The following is an 18,224-nucleotide window of genomic DNA, read 5'->3' on the forward strand; positions in this document are numbered from 1 at the left end:
AATATGGATCAGTGGCTGGATTGGGTTAATTCAAGTTCCAATGATTTCAATAGGACACACTTAATTCCCCATTGAAATTAATAGGCCTTAAAAGTGCTTAACTTTGGCTGATTATAGCTGCAAAAGAAGATGCACCCATCATTTTTAAACACTCAGCTGTAAAAGGCAAATCAACAAAATTAAATTAAATCACCTGAAATGTCATAATAAAGACGAGGGGAGAATGCATTTGCAGCACTATACAACATGTTTGGGTGTACAGAAGGAAATGAAGTATTTAATAAACTCGATAATCTTTTCAGTAAAAGCTTTTTTTTCAATTCCTTGCATTCTTGCAGAGCTAACTTCTCAAAAGTAAAACTCTTCAGAAAATGAAAATTGAGTACGAGATAAACCCACTTACGGATGGCGCTACAGAGAGGGAAATAGTAGCCTCACAATCTGAGCCTACGTTGTTGCTGTAATTTTCCTGCCTTATTCATTTCCAATATTCTGAGCTGAGAAGTCACCTTCATTCTGTTTCATTCTTTAAACTCACAAGTTCCAAAATAGGTACACTTCCTACTTGATAGATTGTGTTTCAATGTAATGAACATGCACGCAGAGACGGCCATGAGTTAAGGGAGTTTATCGCCTTACCTGTCATATTGCAATATACAAGAAATGGTCCCAGGGGGCCACTCCCATCTGAGTCGATATAGTAAAAGCCCGAAGTGTTCCCTCTGTGCTTATAGGCTTCACACGATTGCTCATAAATAGCTGTAAGAGAACATCTTCCATCACAAACATAATGGCATTGTTTGCATTTTATCGGAAACGTGAACATTTGTCGGGGTGGGGGTCGGAATAGACAGCACTAGGGCTGGGTTATAGCAGCTTTTCAACAGCCAAACATTGTGGTGTGGCAATATACCGCGGTGTGGAAAAAGGAAACTTATTTCGAATGAATGTATATACAGTGGTACCTCGGGTTACATATGCTAAGGTTACATACGCTTCAGGTTACATACGCTTCAGGTTACAGACTCCGCTAACCCAGAAATATCACCTCGGGTGAAGAACTTTGCTTCAGGATGAGAACAGAAATTGTGCTCCGGCGGCACAGCGGCAGCAGGAGGCCCCCGTTAGCTAAAGTGGTGCTTCAGGTTAAGAACAGTTTAAGGTTAAAAATGGACCTCCAGAACGAATTAAGTACTTAACCTGAGGTATGAAAATATCAAATGCTCAGCAGTGACTACATTATTACATGAGCACTGTTCCACAGGATTTGATATTTTCATTTAAATACATTCATTCAGAATAAGATGGGTTTATGAAGCAATTCTATATCCTCCCACCATGCTGACGAACAATTCTACGAAACAGTAGTCAATATCCGGAATCACTAGTCAGTGTTGGACATCGTATTTGCTGAATGCACAAAGCTTCACAGCTTGTCTTTCATCGTACAAAGTTTCATTTAAAGATTTTCAGAGGCTTTGAGACTAAAGATTTCATTTTGTACTTGTTGTGGTTTGAAGCAATTCTATAAAGATTGTCTATTACGTATGTATATGGTTACTGTGTTGCCGAGACATTGCTGACTCGTCCGTGAGGAGCAGGATTTCTAGGGTTGCTTTGCGCACCTGTTGGGGCTCCTTTAACTGATCACTGTGGCGTGTGCCAACCGTGCTACCCTCAGCTGAACAGTTTCATGGAGCCCCCACACTGCTGCCAGCTCACGGGAGCCAGCACTCAGGTAATGGCAGCTGCACACTCCACAGTCGAGCAGTTTAAATAAGCAGAGCGAGGAACAAGCTGTATTGGCGCCTCGCCGATACAGCTTGTTTCTCGCTCTGCATCGTATGAGGACAGAGTGCGGCAGTGGTTTCACTCAGTGATATATCGCTGGTGAAACTGTCACCGCTCCTGAGTCCCTCTGCTAGCAGCACCGCTGGAGGAAGGAACTCTAGCAGACGCTGCCAGCAAAGGGACTCAGGAGCTGTGGTGGTTTCACCAGTGATATACCACTGAGTGAAGCCGACATCGCGATCTGCTCCTCATGCCGGTCCTGGCCGATATATCGATATATCGCCCAGGCCTAGACAACACATACATTCAAATCTGAGGGAAACCGATGAAATTCACACATACAAAGCTGCACCACTCTTGGTAAACAGCATTTACACTCCTTTAAATAGAAAATGACTGAGTGCGTGTTTCTCTTCACCTCCTGAATAACAACGTTCGCAGCGGAAATATCCAGAGGTGGGTGGCCAATCATGCAGTGTCAAACAAAATGTGAATCATATAAAGAAACTTGCTTTATCTCAAAATCACAAGGAACTGAGTAATAACCAAGCCACAGCAGAACTCAAAACCCTGATCTGCTTTGCTGGAAACCGTGTCTTCCCTAAAGGAGGGCATGTGTTGCGGTGAGACCTGGAGACTGACCTCCTGCTTGTGGGTAAGTCTACTGGATAGCCACAACACCAGATTGGTAGGTCCCTCAAAGCTGGGTGTAATCTGGTCAATGGGGCGCAGTCTAAATGGATCAAGGGAGCTATATAAACCCATGAACGCGTCCCACAGCTTCCTCTATTGGCTCGTGCATCGGAACACCGGAACACCTCTCCCTAATTTTAGGACATTTTGCTATTAACCTTGCTATGCCATCATATATCATCTGTCATTGGGACAGGGACACGGCAGGAATTTCCCCCACTTGGCTGATTGGCTGTGGCCATTTGGGTTTCACCTGCCACGTAGCAAATTGACACAACTTGTAAGGTTGCGGATAGGCACAGGTTCATGTGACAGGGATGGGAGAACAGTCTCGCCATCTCTATGTGAAGGGTATTCCATTAAAGGAATCCAGGGACTCAACTTGGTTTGGTCACTCCCTGAGAGGGGGTTGTGCCCCTGCCTGAGTCCAGGGGAGCATCTGGGGAGTGAACAGAGTCTGTTCCCAGGCTTTTCACCTGCTTCAGGTGTTCACCCTTGGCTGACCAAGAGCTCTGGGTCAGCGCTACCTGCAAGAGTGCAGGGAGCTAGTTGAACCAGAACCTATGTAACCACTCACTTTTCTGTAATCAATAAAGTTGTGGCCTAAATTCTGCCAAAAACCAAAACTAAAATTTGAGTCAAATGTGTCTTTAAGGGGGAGGTCTCTGGGTCTGAACACCAAAACGTGGCAGAACAACCCTCTGCCTTGTTCTCTTGGCTTCCACCAGTGCAGGACCTAGTCAACCATGAAGGTTCCTGCTGCTTTTGCCAAAACTGCAGGTGGGTGGGGGTTGCCAGTAAAGCAGGGCATTCCTGGAGTATGGAAGGGATGGAGTTAAGCTGACTAAGAAGTCACAGTGCGTGGTTGATGGTGGAGTTATGCATGGTCTCTAAAACCTATTAGCTTCCCTCCCCATATTCTTCTGTGCTGTAACATCCATACCACGACACACAATAATCTTCACATATTCCCCTGCCGTAAAGATGGTTGACAAGGGATGGGTGGGGCTTCAGGAAAGTGAGATACATTCCAAAAGCATTTGAGAGGCACAGACTTACTGCATCTGCCAGTGCCAATATGTGCCAGAGGCATGGCCACTCCATTGATCATAATAATAAAGCACCAGAGACTTAATAGCATCTTCATCAGTCTCTTCTTGTGTCAGAAAAGGCCACTGTGATGAACAGCTATGCTGTGTAGGGGTTTCAACAGGCAGCTATAACAGATGGTGGGGGCTGTTTTAGCATTGTTTTAGTCAAATGAATGGCTTCTTTCTGCCAGGACCCGAGCTCAGGGTCCAGTGATCTGTGTTCCCAGTGCAGCGAAACATTTCATCAAGCAACAATGTGGAAGCTACGGGAAATATGCTTTAAGGTTAAAATCAAGTACACATTGATTGACATTTGCTGCTTATGATCCTGGTCAATTAGAAGGATGTGGCCCCCTTTCCTACTTGGAACAGCTGGACCAAGTAGCTCTCAAACCTTTAATTTAAGGTTCAATAAGCAGTAGCAGTTCCGGCTTGACAGTTCATCATATATTGTGGCAGCCAAGTTCAAAAGAGATTATCGGCATCATCTAGATTGATTAGCTTCACTTCACCATATGGAGCTGTATCCCAACTAAGGCTTACTCAGAGTAGAACCTGTTGAAATTAATTGACCTAACAGCCATGTTCATTATTTTCAGTGGGTCTGACTAAAAGTCTCAGGGCATATTTTAAACCACTATCTTAAAACCAGTAAACAATTTACAATCAGAATAATGGGGAGGATCCTAAAAATGATGAAAGCTATTTAAAAATGGTGCCAGATATGAATCTGTAGGGAGGGAATTCCACAGCTTTTGAGATAAAGTTACAAAAATGGACTTCTGCGTTCAGCCGTCCAACAGCTGAGGTTAAAGCCACTCACTATAATCTACCCAAGCAATAACTCCACATCTAAAGTGCATTAGCTGAAACTTCCAAAATAACCCATCACCGTCTTACAATTATGCTATACAAAGCTGTTAATTTTTTAATGATATTATGCAGTTAAAATTGTGGGTGTTTAGCCTATATTTAACTTGAATGCATACCAAATACGATCAAATTGAAACTTGTTTACAAATGCAAAAGAAAACTTGTTTTCAAAAGGAGAAGTGAGTAAGGGGGGATAAAATAATTACGAGGAACAAAAAAACTCAAACTTTTTCTAAATTTCTTTATGCACGAGAACAATACAGTACAAGTTCTGAACACCGGGTGAAGCTTTTATCCAGAAATACAATCTGTAATTGTTCAAGTTTTTTTCCTCCTAGGTTTTTAAACAATCAGGCTGTATGACAGAAACCAGATTGAAAGCTTCAGAAGGTAAGACAGCACTGTTGTTCTCTATAGAAAGTTTAAGACAAATAGTAGTTGGGGATGCTGGAAGAAATTGATTTCTCTGAATTCCAATGTGAGCTAACCTGAGCCACATCTCATGGACTCATAAGTGAATGGAAGAACAATGATCCTTCAGATCTTGCACTTTTCCAGATTTTGTGATACTGTTCTTGGTTCTAAAAACGTACCAAAATGCATTTAAAATGGTGTAATTTTGGGTATGTTTAGAAAAACATCCATGCAGATGAAATATATATTTAAGTACATATTTGTGATGGAAAATGTATATAAATACACATTTAAATCTGAGTTTTCATACAGATTTTTCTAACAACAACCCCTCTTAAAATATAATAGTGCTGGAATGGGTAGTCTTCACAATTTCTCTAAAATAGAAGGCTATATGCATTTCAAAAAGGAACAACCAACTAACCAAACAAAAACACTTTGCAGTTAAACATTTCTCCTCTAAAATAAAGTTTTTTAAAAATATAATAAAATACCTAAGACTTACAGTAATGGCATGTAGCTCCCATGTAACCTGTGTTTGCACAGCTGCAGTAGAAACTATTCCAGGACTGCGAACATTCACCACCATGTTCACAGTAATTGGGAAGACATCTTCAAAGACAAAAGGCAACATGTGAACATTTTAAATGTAGTTACAGAGAAGGTATGGTCAAACGACAGATAGATCACTCCAAAGTACAGTAGAATAATATGCTAGGATACCGATGAGGGGCGCACCTGGATCCTCGGGCCTTTGGTGAATGCCCAGTTTGGGTAATTAAATTATTTATTTATTGCACAAAATTTATACATTGCTTGATTGTAAAAAGCCTCAGAACTTTTCACAGAAATATAGGAAGCTAAAATCAAGAAAATAATACAACACGACTTTAAATCATACAAAAATTAATATACTAAAACAGATCCTAAACATCTGAGATAGGCTTGCGTAACTAAGGCAGTTTTTTTAGCTGAAGCCAGAAAGAGTACAATTGTACCTCGGAAGTCGAACGCCTTGTGAGTCGAACATTTTGGCTCTCAAACGCCACAAACCCAGAAGTGAGTGTTCAGGTTTGCACACGTTATTTGGAACCTGAACATCCAACGTGGCTTCCATGGTTTCCAATTGGCTGCAGGAGCTTCCTACAGCCAATTCGAAGCCACGCCTTGGTTTCCAAACATTTTGGAAGTCGGACGGACTTCCGGAACGGATTCCGTTTGACTTCTGAAGTACGACTGTACAGGGAAGTTGCCTGCTTAATCTCAATAGGCAGGGAGTTAATTCTCTGTCCAGGGCAGCTGTCTACCAGCTCCATCTGGTACGCAGGCTGAGGCCCTACCTGCCCGCGGACTGTCTTGCCAGAGTGGTGCATGCTCTAGTTATCTCCCGCTTGGACTACTGCAATGCGCTCTATGTGGGGCTACCTTTGAAGGTGACTCGGAAACTGCAATTAATCCAGAATGCGGCAGCTAGACTGGTGACTGGGAGTGGCTGCCGAGACCATATAACACTGGTCCTGAGAGATCTGCATTGGCTCCCAGTACATTTCTGAGCACAATTCAAAGAGTTGGGGCTGACCTTCAAAGCCCTAAACGGCCTTGGCCCTGTATACCTGAAGGAGCATCTCCACCCCCATCATTTCAGCCCGGACACTGAGGTCCATCTCCGAGGGCCTTCTGGCAGTTCCCTCACTGCGAGAAGTGAAGTTACAGGGAACCAGGCAGAGGGCCTTCTTGGTGGTGGCGCCTGCCCTGTGGAACACCCTCCCACCTGATGTCAAGGCAATAAGCAACGATCTGACTTTTAGAAGACATCTGAAGGCAGCCCTGTTTAGGGAAGTTTTTAATGTTTAATGCTGTATTGTGTTTTTAATATTCAGTTGGGAGCCGCCCAGAGTGGCCAGGGAAACCCAGCCAGATGGGCGGGGTATAAATACTGTATTTTTCACCCTATAGGACGGACATTTTCCCCTCCAAAAATGAAGGGGAAATGTGTGTGCGTCCTATGGGGTGAATGCAGGCTTTCGCTGAAGCCTGGAGAGCAAGAGGGGTCGGTGCGAACCGACCCCTCTCGCTCTCCAGGCTTCAGGAAGCTCTGCGCAACCCTCAGGAGACCGGCTCCGAGGGTTGCGCAGAGCTGCCTGCAGTCCCGGGCTCAGTGCAGCTCTGTGCGGCCATCGGGAGCGGGGCGCGAAGTCCCGCCCGGCTCCCGGTGGCTGCGCAGAGCTGCCTGCAGTCCCGGGCTCAGCACACTTCTCCCCATCGCCAGCCCCACAAGCTCGGGGGACAGCGGGGAGGCGGAGCGCACCTTCCCGCTGTTCCCCGACCTGGTTCTTCCAGCCCCGCACCTGGGGGGGGGGGGGAAATAAATTTTTTTTTCTTTATTTCCCCCCCAAAAAACTAGGTGCGTCCTATGGGCCGGTGCGTCCTATGGGGCGCAAAATACGGTAATAAATTATTACTTTTGTTATTATAAAACTGTAGCTGTAGCCACACTAAACAATCGAGTTCCTACAAATGCAGTATGGATATTATGTGGCACCTGCAGTTTTGCCAATTATGCCGATCAAGAAGCAGGAGCAAAGTCACACTCCCCTTTGCTGCTCTCTGCAGAGGTCATCCCTGAGGGGAACAAAGGTTGACTCAACTCCATGGACTAAGAAATAACTAAAGAGGGAGCTTCGACAGAAGAGAACATAATACGTAGTTATTTCTGACTACATGATAAACATTTTGATTCAGCCTTAGAAACAGATGGAAAAGCAGATCTTGTATTTGTCACCTTTAAATGCATCACGGAGCTGAAAAGGAAAAAACCTGTGTACTATAAATAATCAGAAACTGCTCTGCTAAAGACTACCTTGACAAGGCATAATTTAAACACAACAGTTTAATCTATCACATACATCTTAATAGCAGCTAATAAATATGTAGGGCGATACAAGCTTGGAAGGAAATTCTAATACTCATTTCAATGTTTTCATCTGGCAGCCACAAGATCTTGGATCTTGAGACATCTAATAAGTATCCCTAGGCCATCTATAGGTTTTCCATAGGGGGCTTGATGTAATCAGAGTAAATGCATCTGCTATCCTCTGTGTCTGAGGATACACAGACTTCAGAAGACATTTAGAAGAAGAAGAAGAAGAAGAAGAAGAAGAAGAAGAAGAAGAAGAGTTTGGATTTGATATCCCGCCTTTCACTCCCTTTAAGGAGTCTCAAAGCGGCTAACATTCTCCTTTCCCTTCCTCCCCCACAACAAACACTCTGTGAAGTGAGTGGGGCTGAGAGACTTCAGAGAAGTGTGACTGGCCCAAGGTCACCCAGCAGCTGCATGTGGAGGAGCGGAGACACGAACCCGGTTCCCCAGATTACGTGAATACCGCTCTTAACCACTACACCACACTGGCTACACCACCACTACACCACCGAACAATTTTTGCCTTTAAAATAATTTTGGGCTGGCTTACTAAATGCACCCATAGACCAAGAAAGCAGAAAGGCCACCTGAAGGAAAAACAAAAGTAAATAAGAATCAAGAAGCTGTTTGGATGGGGCAGGAGACTTGGAGAAGAATGGATTTATTTTAGAGCAAAAGCAGCGGTCAGGAGAAGGAATCGACATGCCCTCGCCTCCTGAAGGACTGCTGCTACAAATCACTCTTTTCAGGGAGAAGCAGCTACCAGACTAATATTTTTATGTGGCCAACTCATATGAGATATAAAGTCCAGAAAGGAGAGCAATTTGAAAAGACCCAAACATTCCAGCATTAGCAGTGTTCAAAGTTAATACAGCCCACCGAAAAATGAAACCGTTCTTACCTGTCTATAATGCCACACAAATCTATCTGAAGGTCACTGAAGTTCCCCATTGAGTTCTGTTGAAATGAAATTAAATCCACTGCTTTGTTATCAATGGAAATTAGTTTCATACACCCAAGGAAACCACCAATTGGATTTTTACATTCTGAGCTGTTGGCATTAGAAGGACATCCTGGAAACATAACACATAAGAAAGAGTTAACTAGGGGGGGAAAGGCTACTCTAAAGCACACAAAAAATATCTATTTCCTACAAAAGAGACACAAAACTTAGACTCCTGGGTTGGCTTGGTCCCACTCACTTGTGATCTCCAGGCAGTACAGTGGTACCTCGGGTTAAGTACTTAATTCATTCCAGAGGTCCGTTCTTAACCTGAAACTGTTCTTAACCTGAAGAACCACTTTAGCTAATGGGGCCTCCTGCTGCTGCCGTGCCGCCGGAGCATGATTTCTGTTCTCATCCTGAAGCAAAATTCTTAACCCGAGGTACTATTTCTGGGTTAGCGGAGTCTGTAACCTGAAGCGTATGTAACCTGAAGCGTATGTAACCCGAGGTACCACTGTATTCAGAGGCATAGTGGTAGAAATGGAAAATAATTCTCTGATAACTTTTGTACAACATCTAACCGCAGGCATTCATAATTAGTTACGATCCACAAGCATAAGCTGAAAATATTGGTCATAGTTTAGAAAGTTATAGAATGATGGCTCTCAAAATAAAAGCTCATACAAAAGGAGCTGGCAACAGCTCCACATCTCTCTGCAGTCCCATGACCCTAAAACTCCTTGAGTGTCACTCTTGTGGCATATCAGGAAATCCCATCACAGTCACTTCTTCACTAGAGAGGCAGAGCCAAAGATTTACACAACATGTTTTAATGGTCTGCCTTTGGGCAGCAAAGTTACAAGTCTGAAACTTGTTACAGATAGGTAGCCGTGTTGGTCTGCCATAGTCAAAACAAAAAAAATTCCTTCCAGTAGCACCTTAAAGACCAACTAAGTCAGTTCTTGGTATGAGCTTTTGTGTGCATGCACACTTCTTCAGATACACATTAAGAATGTTAAGAAACTTAACATTCATTCATAACAAATGTGCAGCCTAGATGTCAGGTCTCCCATTGGGGAACTGAACCTTAGAAGTCATCAGGCATAATTCGCTTTTTGGATATCATAGGGCGCAGTGGCCAGACAATATTACTGTTGTAACTAGAGTAGGGACAAAAAGATCTCAGCCAGAAACTATAAGACCAGCATCCCTAGTAACATGAGTAATGGGGCGTCAATGGACATGCTTCTTGTGGCAGGGTGATGCTTGGACCATATAGTGGCAAATGTTTTATGGCCCCTGGATGCATGTGGGATTTTGCCTGACAGCTTTACCAAGCTATCCACTATAACCCCCAGGTCTCATTCTTTGTTGTCCATTCATGGTCAATCAATTTAGGGTTTTGTGTGTTGTTGTGTTGTGTAACTTTGATGCATTCTGCTTTTATTTCCACCCCAGACTACAAAAGTAGTCTTCAGTTTTAAAAGGTTTTGATTGCCTGCCAACACTACCAGGAATGCATCAGAATAGCACCACAGCATGCTTCTTACAAAATTCAGTTAACAACAACAACAACGAAAACCCTTTTGGTTTATTACATTGGCTCCAAAATGCTAGGGGATCACAGCTGTGAAGTGCCATACTCTTAACATTTTCATTACATAGAGAATATTGATATGGTGCGGTATCTTATCTTGTGGTTAGCTCCAGCTTCACCACTCCGTTGGAGACGAGTGGCTGTCAGTGGCAGAGTGGCAGACCTAAGTCCCAAATTTGTTTGGGAATCTATGCAACTCCAGTGGACCCTCGGGTTATGTTACCTTTGGGTAACATAACTTTCAGGTTGCGAATGCGCCAAACCCAGAAGCGTATACTTCCAGGTTTTGCAGCGTGCACATGCGCAGAAGCGCTTTATCACACCGCACACATGCGCAGAAGCAGCACCTCATGTTGTGGACTTTTTGGGATATGTAAGGACCCCCAGAACGAATTAAGTTCGTATCTGGAGGGTCCGCTGTAAAGCGACTATTCCATGTTGCAAGTGGCAATGTCTGGTGACTAATGCTGTTCACGTTGAACGACAGTTAAGCCATGTTTACATGAGGAACCATAAAACCTTGCCCCCTCCTTCTCATTATAATTACATGATGCGACTCAGCTGTCTCACACGTAACAACAGGGCCACAACTGTGACTCTGCAATAAAATCTACAGTAGCCATTCATTGTTAATATAATTGCCATCACAGTCATCAACATCCCGTATTCATCTATTATTTTTAGATACTCCGCAGATGTAATATCTGAGCACATCAAAGTATTAGCAAAATATATTACAGAAATGAAACTTAATGCCCAAAAGATGTGAGGGAAAAAGGAAACAAATTAACAATTAGATCATAGTGAGCAGCATATGAAAACTGGTAACTCTTCATTTTCTATGTAACACTGTGTTCCACAGTGAAAGCCCTTGGTGAAGTTGCCAGTTTGAACTATAAATGTTAATAGGTTATTCGGGATGACAAATGATGCCTCTTACTTCTTTTCTTGATTTTTTTTTCCTTACAGGACATTGCTGCCTCAAGACTGATGTACTAAGACATTACTTTGATTTTAATCAAACACTGTTGCCTCTTGGGTGATATTAGTCAAATGACTTGTTGTCTCATAATATTAGCAGGCAATAACTTAAGCCTGCATTAACGATGAAACCAGCCTTATAACTTTCAATGAAACCCTTTTCAAGATGAAGCCTACTTTTGCAGGCGAGGTGAAATAAAAGCAGAATACCTAAGTTGTATAACACCAGGAAATATATATATCTAAATGCAAATTGTGCATGACTAATTATAATTAAAATGAAGGGGGGACAAAGAAGAATTAGACTTTGGGGTCATAGTGGACACTCGATGAAGATGTCGACTCACTATGCAGCAGCTGTGAAAAAGCTGCATTCCATCTTTAAGGTGTTTAGGAAAGGAACTGAAATGAAAACTACCAATGTAAGACACAATTCTTTGGTACTGCCACAGCCGGAATACTGCACATGGTTCTGGTTGCCTCAGCTCAAAAGGATATTGTGGAGTGGGATACATTGCACAAAATGGCACCCAAAACGATCAAGGGAACTCCCCTATGAAAAAATGTTACAGTACTGGAGGCTTGTTCACTTAAAGTTAACCCCCTGCAGGTAAAGGTAAAAAGGTAAAAGACCCCTGGATGGTTAAGTGCAGTCAAAGGAGACTATGGGGTTGTGGCACTCAACTCACTTTCAGGCCGAGGGAGCCAGCGTTTGTCCACAGACAGCTTTCTGGGTCATGTGGCCAGCATGACAAACGGCTTCTGGCACAATGGGACACCGTAACGGAAACCAGAATGCACGGAACACCATTTATATTCCCACCACAGCGGTACCTATTTATCTCCTTGTACTGGTGTGCCTTCAAACTGCTAGGCTGGCAGGAGCTGGGACAGAGCAACGGGAGCTCACCCCGTCACAGGGATTCGAACTGCCGACCTTCTGATCAGCAAACCCAATAGGCTCAGTGGTTTAGACTACAGCGCCACCCGCATCCCGAGTCCAACCCCCTGCAATAACAGAATCTCCATCTTCACTGATACAAGGTGAATTTCTTACGGGTAGTGAAAATTACATGTAGCCAAGTTGGAATACAAGCCCAGTGTCTTTCTCACTGACCCCAAACTCCTGTGTGCTTCATGGCATTCACACTGCCTTGACGCATTTGGAGGCAGCTATGTCTTACTGGCCTCAGAGAGGATGGAACAACAATGACATGCTTGCAAGCCATACTTGACCAATTGAAGTACAGTGGTACCTCGGGTTAAGAACTTAATTCGATCTGGAGGTCATTCTTAAACTGAAACTGTTCTTAACCTGAGGTACCATTTTAGCTAATGGGGCCTCCCACTGCCGTGTGATTTCTCTTCTCATCCTGAAGCAAATTCTTAACCTGAGGTACTATTTCTGGGTTAGTGGGGTCTCTAACCTGAAGCATCTTTAACCTGAAGCGTCTGTACCCTGAGGTACAACTGTACTCAATTATATATCCTCTGATCTGGAATGGTTCTTTGCTCTTTTCAACACCTTTGGAAACTAAATCCTCATAACGCAGGAAGGCCATTGGCTTGCAATAAGGGAACATTGCTTACTACATATTTCTGTTCAGCTCCACTGTCATTTCAAAATAGTCCATTTAGGAGGGAAGCAGAGTTTGATAATGCTTAGAATTTTAGCTTTCTAACTTTTAGTTGTTTTCCAGAGCAAAGATAATGATATAAAAAGATATCGCTCTAAGGTTCCTTCATATGCATCTGTCTCTAAAACAATACAATAACAAAATTTGTCCTAGGATTCTTTTGGTAAAGAATAAATCATTCACCACCATTATTAACAGAAAAGATGGTCAGATTTCAGACCAGTGTGCTAAGTTCATATATATCATAGTGAAAGAAACCATTTAATATGTATGATAGAATTTGATGAATTTGCTGGGTTTTCTCTCTCTTTTATCATTAATCTTCCCTTGCTGCTTACTTTTTAAAATACAAGGTCTGATGTGGAGGCACCTTCTTGTCTCCCACCTCGAGATGCATGACTATGCTGCCTGACCTCAAAACGATAGAGAATTTGAATACTAATTACATCTATGCAGGGAGGGAGACAAACAAATCTCCACACCTTTTAAGTATTCTGTCTTCCAGATTTAAAGCAAACAAAACTAGCTACCACAAACTTGGCATTTTACAATACAACTCAACAGAACAACTTCTGGAAAAATGGAACAACTGAGATGATACAAGAAAAACATTGTATTCCATAGTGCCTGGATTAAAGGGAAAGGGAAGGGAAGAGGAGGCACTATCAGCCATTATTTTAGAAAGAGAAGAAGAAGAGTTTGGATTTGATATCCCGCTTTATCACTACCCGAAGGAGTCTCAAAGCGGCTAACATTCTCCTTTCCCTTCCTCCCCCACAACAAACACTCTGTGAGGTGAGTGAGGCTGAGAGACTTCAGAGAAGTGTGACTGGCCCAAGGTCACCCAGCAGCTGCATGTGGAGGAGTGGGGAAGCGAACCCGGTTCACCAGATTACAAGACTACCACTCTTAACCACTACACCACACTGGCAGAGTGCATGACTGGGCTACAAATCGGAAGTGATTAACTTCTGATTTCATGCATTCTTCCCTAACTTTTCCACAACAGTTTGAATAGAGATTAGTGCTTGGACTACACTGTCCAAATTGCTGTCTTGATCACAAAGCTTTCTCTCAATGAGGTTGGGGTTACGGGTAAGTAATTCAGTTTCCAATGTGCCTGGCATAAATTTTCTTATAAGAGATTCATACTGCTCTCCTCAGGTAAGATACCTGCCTTCAGAGGGCATGACTCCTGTCTAATATCAGAAGAATGATTGTATAAGTCTTCTGCAAGGAAAGCCATTACATTTTTTGAGATCCAGTCAATTTTCAACCTTTTTGATTAGGAAATTAAAATAAATAAATGGTTATAACCTTGTTTTTGTCTTTTTGACAGAAGTGAATGAAATGTGCAGGTATGTTAGCCCTACCAGTGTGAATAAGGCCTGTCAAATTACATGCAAATAGATTCAGAGAATTTTGCCCTGGGCATCTTAAAAATGTTTCCCCCTCCAAATATATATACAAGAGTTAGGGTAAAATTTGATGAAATTCAGAGGCACGATGGCACCTTCTGAGGGCATGAATCCCAACAAACGTCATAAGGATAGCTGGAATTAAAGTGCTGACATTTAGATTGTGGGGTGGGTGAACAAAATGATAACAAATCATGAAAACAATGTATTTTGCTGGGGACTGTTGCCCATCAAGCAGGAGTGGATGGCATGGAGGAGGAAGCAAGTGAGAAGGCTGGCATGGTACAAATGCAACAGCACCTTTCCCAGTAAGCAGCAGTGACTCAGCTGCTGGGAGGTCAGGTAAACATTACTGTCCCGCACGGCCATGTGCTACCGCCATTGAGACCACCTCACACATTGCTTCTCTTCTGGTGCCATCCCTAATATATCCAGCATTGATCAACCTAGCCCTGTACAGTTGTACCTCTAGATACGAACGGGATCCGTTCTGAAGCCACATTCGCATCTAGAGGTAAATATAACTAGCGACGGCGTGTTTGTGCATGCGTGTGTCGCTTTTTGCCACTTCTGCGCATGCACGTGATGTTATTTTGAGCGTCTGCGCATGAGCAAGCAGCAAAACCCAGAAGTAATGCGCTCCGTTACTTCCGGATTGCAGAGGAGTGCAACTCGAACGCGCTCAACTCGAAGCATATTTAACCCGAGGTATGACTGTACTCTCAAGCCACCTCATCAAGCAGCCCAAATACCTCTGCAGCTGAAGAAACCATGGATTAAACCAAAGACCTAATGCATGCAAGCATGAGTTAAACCCATCAGAGACATCGGGCCTCAGCATAACTTACATCCCTACCCTAAAATAGGTAAAGGGTAAAGGGACCCCTGACCATTAGGTCTAGTCGTGGCTGACTCTGGGGTTGCGGTGCTCATCTCGCTTTATTGGCCGAGGAAGCCAGCGTACAGCTTCCGGGTCATGTGGCCAGCATGACTAAGCCGCTTCTGGCGAACCAGAGCAGCACACGGAAACGCCGTTTACCTTCCTGCCGGAGAGGTACCTATTTATCTACTTGCACTTTGACGTGCTTTCGAACTGCTAGGTTGGCAGGAGCAGGGACTGAGCAATGGGAGCTCACCCCGTCGTGGGGATTCAAACCGCCAACCTTCTGATCGGCAAGTACTAGGCTCTGTGGTTTAACCCACAGCGCTACCTGCATCCCACCCTAAAATACTTTATGCTAAATTTATAAACTCATGTTCAGTATACAACCAACAAATTACAATGCTATTATGGACATTTCACAATTACAGGGTATAACATTGGAGGGGAGGGTGAAGCCTTAGTACCATTTTGAGCGTTCTGGTTCTTAAAAAAGGCAACCCAAAAGTTACACCCAGAGGAAATACAGTGAGCTGTGCTTCATTCTCATTTCTTGTTCACAATGCCCAAAGTTGAACAGGCACGTCTCCTCTCATAGGAGATGTATGTGCAGCAGGTGTGAAGACAATACATGTATTTCCCAAGAACAGAGACCGCACACACATTTTCCCACAAAGAACATGGATGGGCTCAGTTTTTGCTTTCTAAAAAGAAATGGGATAATATAGATGAACCTCATAGACTTGCCTCACTCCATTCTGGTTTAGTATGTCTCAAGCCACTCCTAGAGATGCCAGTGACATTTCTATTCATTGTACATGCACATTCTGCTTAGCACAGCATTTGACAATATTGTAATATCTTAGGAAAAAGTACTATGGATATTTTTTGCCCGGTTGCTCATATGGTTTCCCAATAATGCTACTATAAATTACAATCTAGGTGATATAGAAGCAAAGGCAATGGGATCAACCATAAAATGACAACTACAATTATTGGGCAGTAAAGCAGTTAATTTGTATTACGTAAAATATAGCAGAAATCTCCTTAAAATGCTTTAAGATTCCATCTCTATCTGACTAATAGCCTGAAGATGCAATCACGATATCCACTAAAGTCAACAACAATTGATAGCTGTTTTCAATTATCCTGTGTAAACACAGAATTTCAGAAAATACTAATGGCTTGCACGGGAAATGAAGTTGAACTTGTGTTATTTTAAGGCCTAACATGCATGTTGCTTGCCAATATTCTGTAACAAAACACCATTAATGCATTTGCAAAATTCATACCCAAGTCAGCAACCTTTGGTCAGAAACAACAGCAACAACAAAATGCATCTTACCTCCAAAGTAGTAAGTGTCTCCTGAAAAAATCTGTATAGGTATTGATGCATGAGAGGAAGATGTTGACTCATTATCTACTACTAAGCTTACGCGGTTTCTTTTAGCTGACAAAGATACAGAATGCCACTGTCCATTATGTAATTCAGCACCTAAAAGAAAGAAAGCATTTGAAAAAAGATTGCGAACAGCAATGTGGGTTGGTGTAACATCTCATGGGGGAATATTAACACAATATTCTCAATAATCAGAAGCAGATATTTGTAATTTTGAGTCTCATTTTATAGTGTGCTTCTTCAGAAGTCCCACTGAAATATATTCAAGCATGCATGTATCTGTCAAATGTTTTGACTAGCAGTGAACCGAGACAGCAAATTCTAATAGGATGGAAGCAAAGTGTGAAACTGTTCACCAGACACTGGAGCAAATTAATGCATCACATTCAATGCATTCACTCATAGAATATTGCAAAATGTATTCCATAAGTTTGCCATTGCCAATGGGAGTACTAGACAACATATGAATAAATTCACCTGGATTGCCTTTGCTTGGTTTAGCTATGCTTGGTTTCAGCTACAAAGCATTCATGATGAAGCATTGTATGTAATTCAAACCTCTTTGCCAGGATGTCACGATTAATTGGTAGATGGTGCAAACTCACACAAAATTACCATATTTCTGTTGGAAGACCACGTTGCTTCCACCATTGCAGTTGGCAAAGTCTGGTAAAACTCTAGAGCTTAATGAAAATTCTAACAGCACAGACTTTTGGCCTTCTTAAAACTTCAGAGCCATCATTTAGCTGAAGTTATATTTGTCTTAGTTTCTTGCTTTAAAACCTCCATCTTTCCAAACATTTGATGGCCAACTCACAAAAGAGGTTGCATAGGGATCATTAGATAAAAACAACCCTTCTGCAACAGAAGGTCTTGGTTTATTGTAAGTTAATCATTCATGAATTAATATGTGCCATTTTCCTCTGTTTTTATGTGGACAAAGAAATCTTTATAAATCTCTGGTAATGAAGTCTCAGAGCTGTGCTCAAAGTAATATGCTCTGATTTAATTATCACATACTGTATGTGTGAAAGCCAGGTCATAAGTCTTTGCCTGTAGGGGGAACAAAACTGTCCAACCATTCATAATTTAATTACTCAATCTCTACTTGCAGACTTGATTTGCTCCAATGAGTGTAGCTACAATAAACACTTCAAATGTACAAAGGGGGGGGAAGTTCACTGTATGGTTTCATTAGATAACTTTTTGCTGAGGAAAGCAGGAGTCTTATTGAAAGATTTAACATGCTGCAGTTGCCTAAGCAAACATAAACTTACATTTGCAACCGCGCAGGGCTATTGCCTTAGTCACATTAAAATTAACATAAAGTCTACTTTAATGTAGCACTTTGATTTTTTGTTGTTTGGATTTTCAAGTTGTTGAAGAATATTTTAGAGATTTTGATTTGTGTTTGTAGTTCAGCAGTTTGTCAGAATAGCGTATCAGAAAGCCAGTTGGAAATGACAGCGCATTCCAGAAACCTGTTAAAGAGACGCTGAACTCAGATTGTGTCATTAACATGCTTGTAATTGCACTGTGATTTAAACTGCTCTGGAGGAAGTCAGATACATCACAGTAAACTGC

General features: G+C 42.4%; 1 protein-coding gene across 10 annotated transcripts in view; it reads right to left on the reverse strand.

Annotated features, from left to right (window-relative positions):
* The window catches only part of CNTNAP4 (contactin associated protein family member 4), a 361,367-nt gene that overhangs the window by 76,600 nt on the left and 266,543 nt on the right, over window positions 1-18,224 (reverse strand). For all 10 annotated transcript variants that reach the window (XR_014555948.1, XM_083701909.1, XM_083701906.1 and 7 more), the window contains 4 exons: window positions 16,587-16,736; window positions 8,684-8,855; window positions 5,368-5,474; window positions 640-759 (listed from right to left, as the gene is read on the reverse strand). Coding sequence is in view for 9 of the 10 variants with exons in the window: in XM_083701909.1 (XP_083558035.1) it covers window positions 640-759; window positions 5,368-5,474; window positions 8,684-8,855; window positions 16,587-16,736 (549 nt within the window). In the remaining variant the exon portion in view is untranslated. The remainder of the gene's footprint in view (window positions 1-639; window positions 760-5,367; window positions 5,475-8,683; window positions 8,856-16,586; window positions 16,737-18,224) is intronic.

This window comes from Podarcis gaigeae, assembly GCF_964106915.1.
Source record: "Podarcis gaigeae genome assembly, chromosome: 11".
Taxonomy (NCBI): Eukaryota; Metazoa; Chordata; class Lepidosauria; order Squamata; family Lacertidae; genus Podarcis; species Podarcis gaigeae.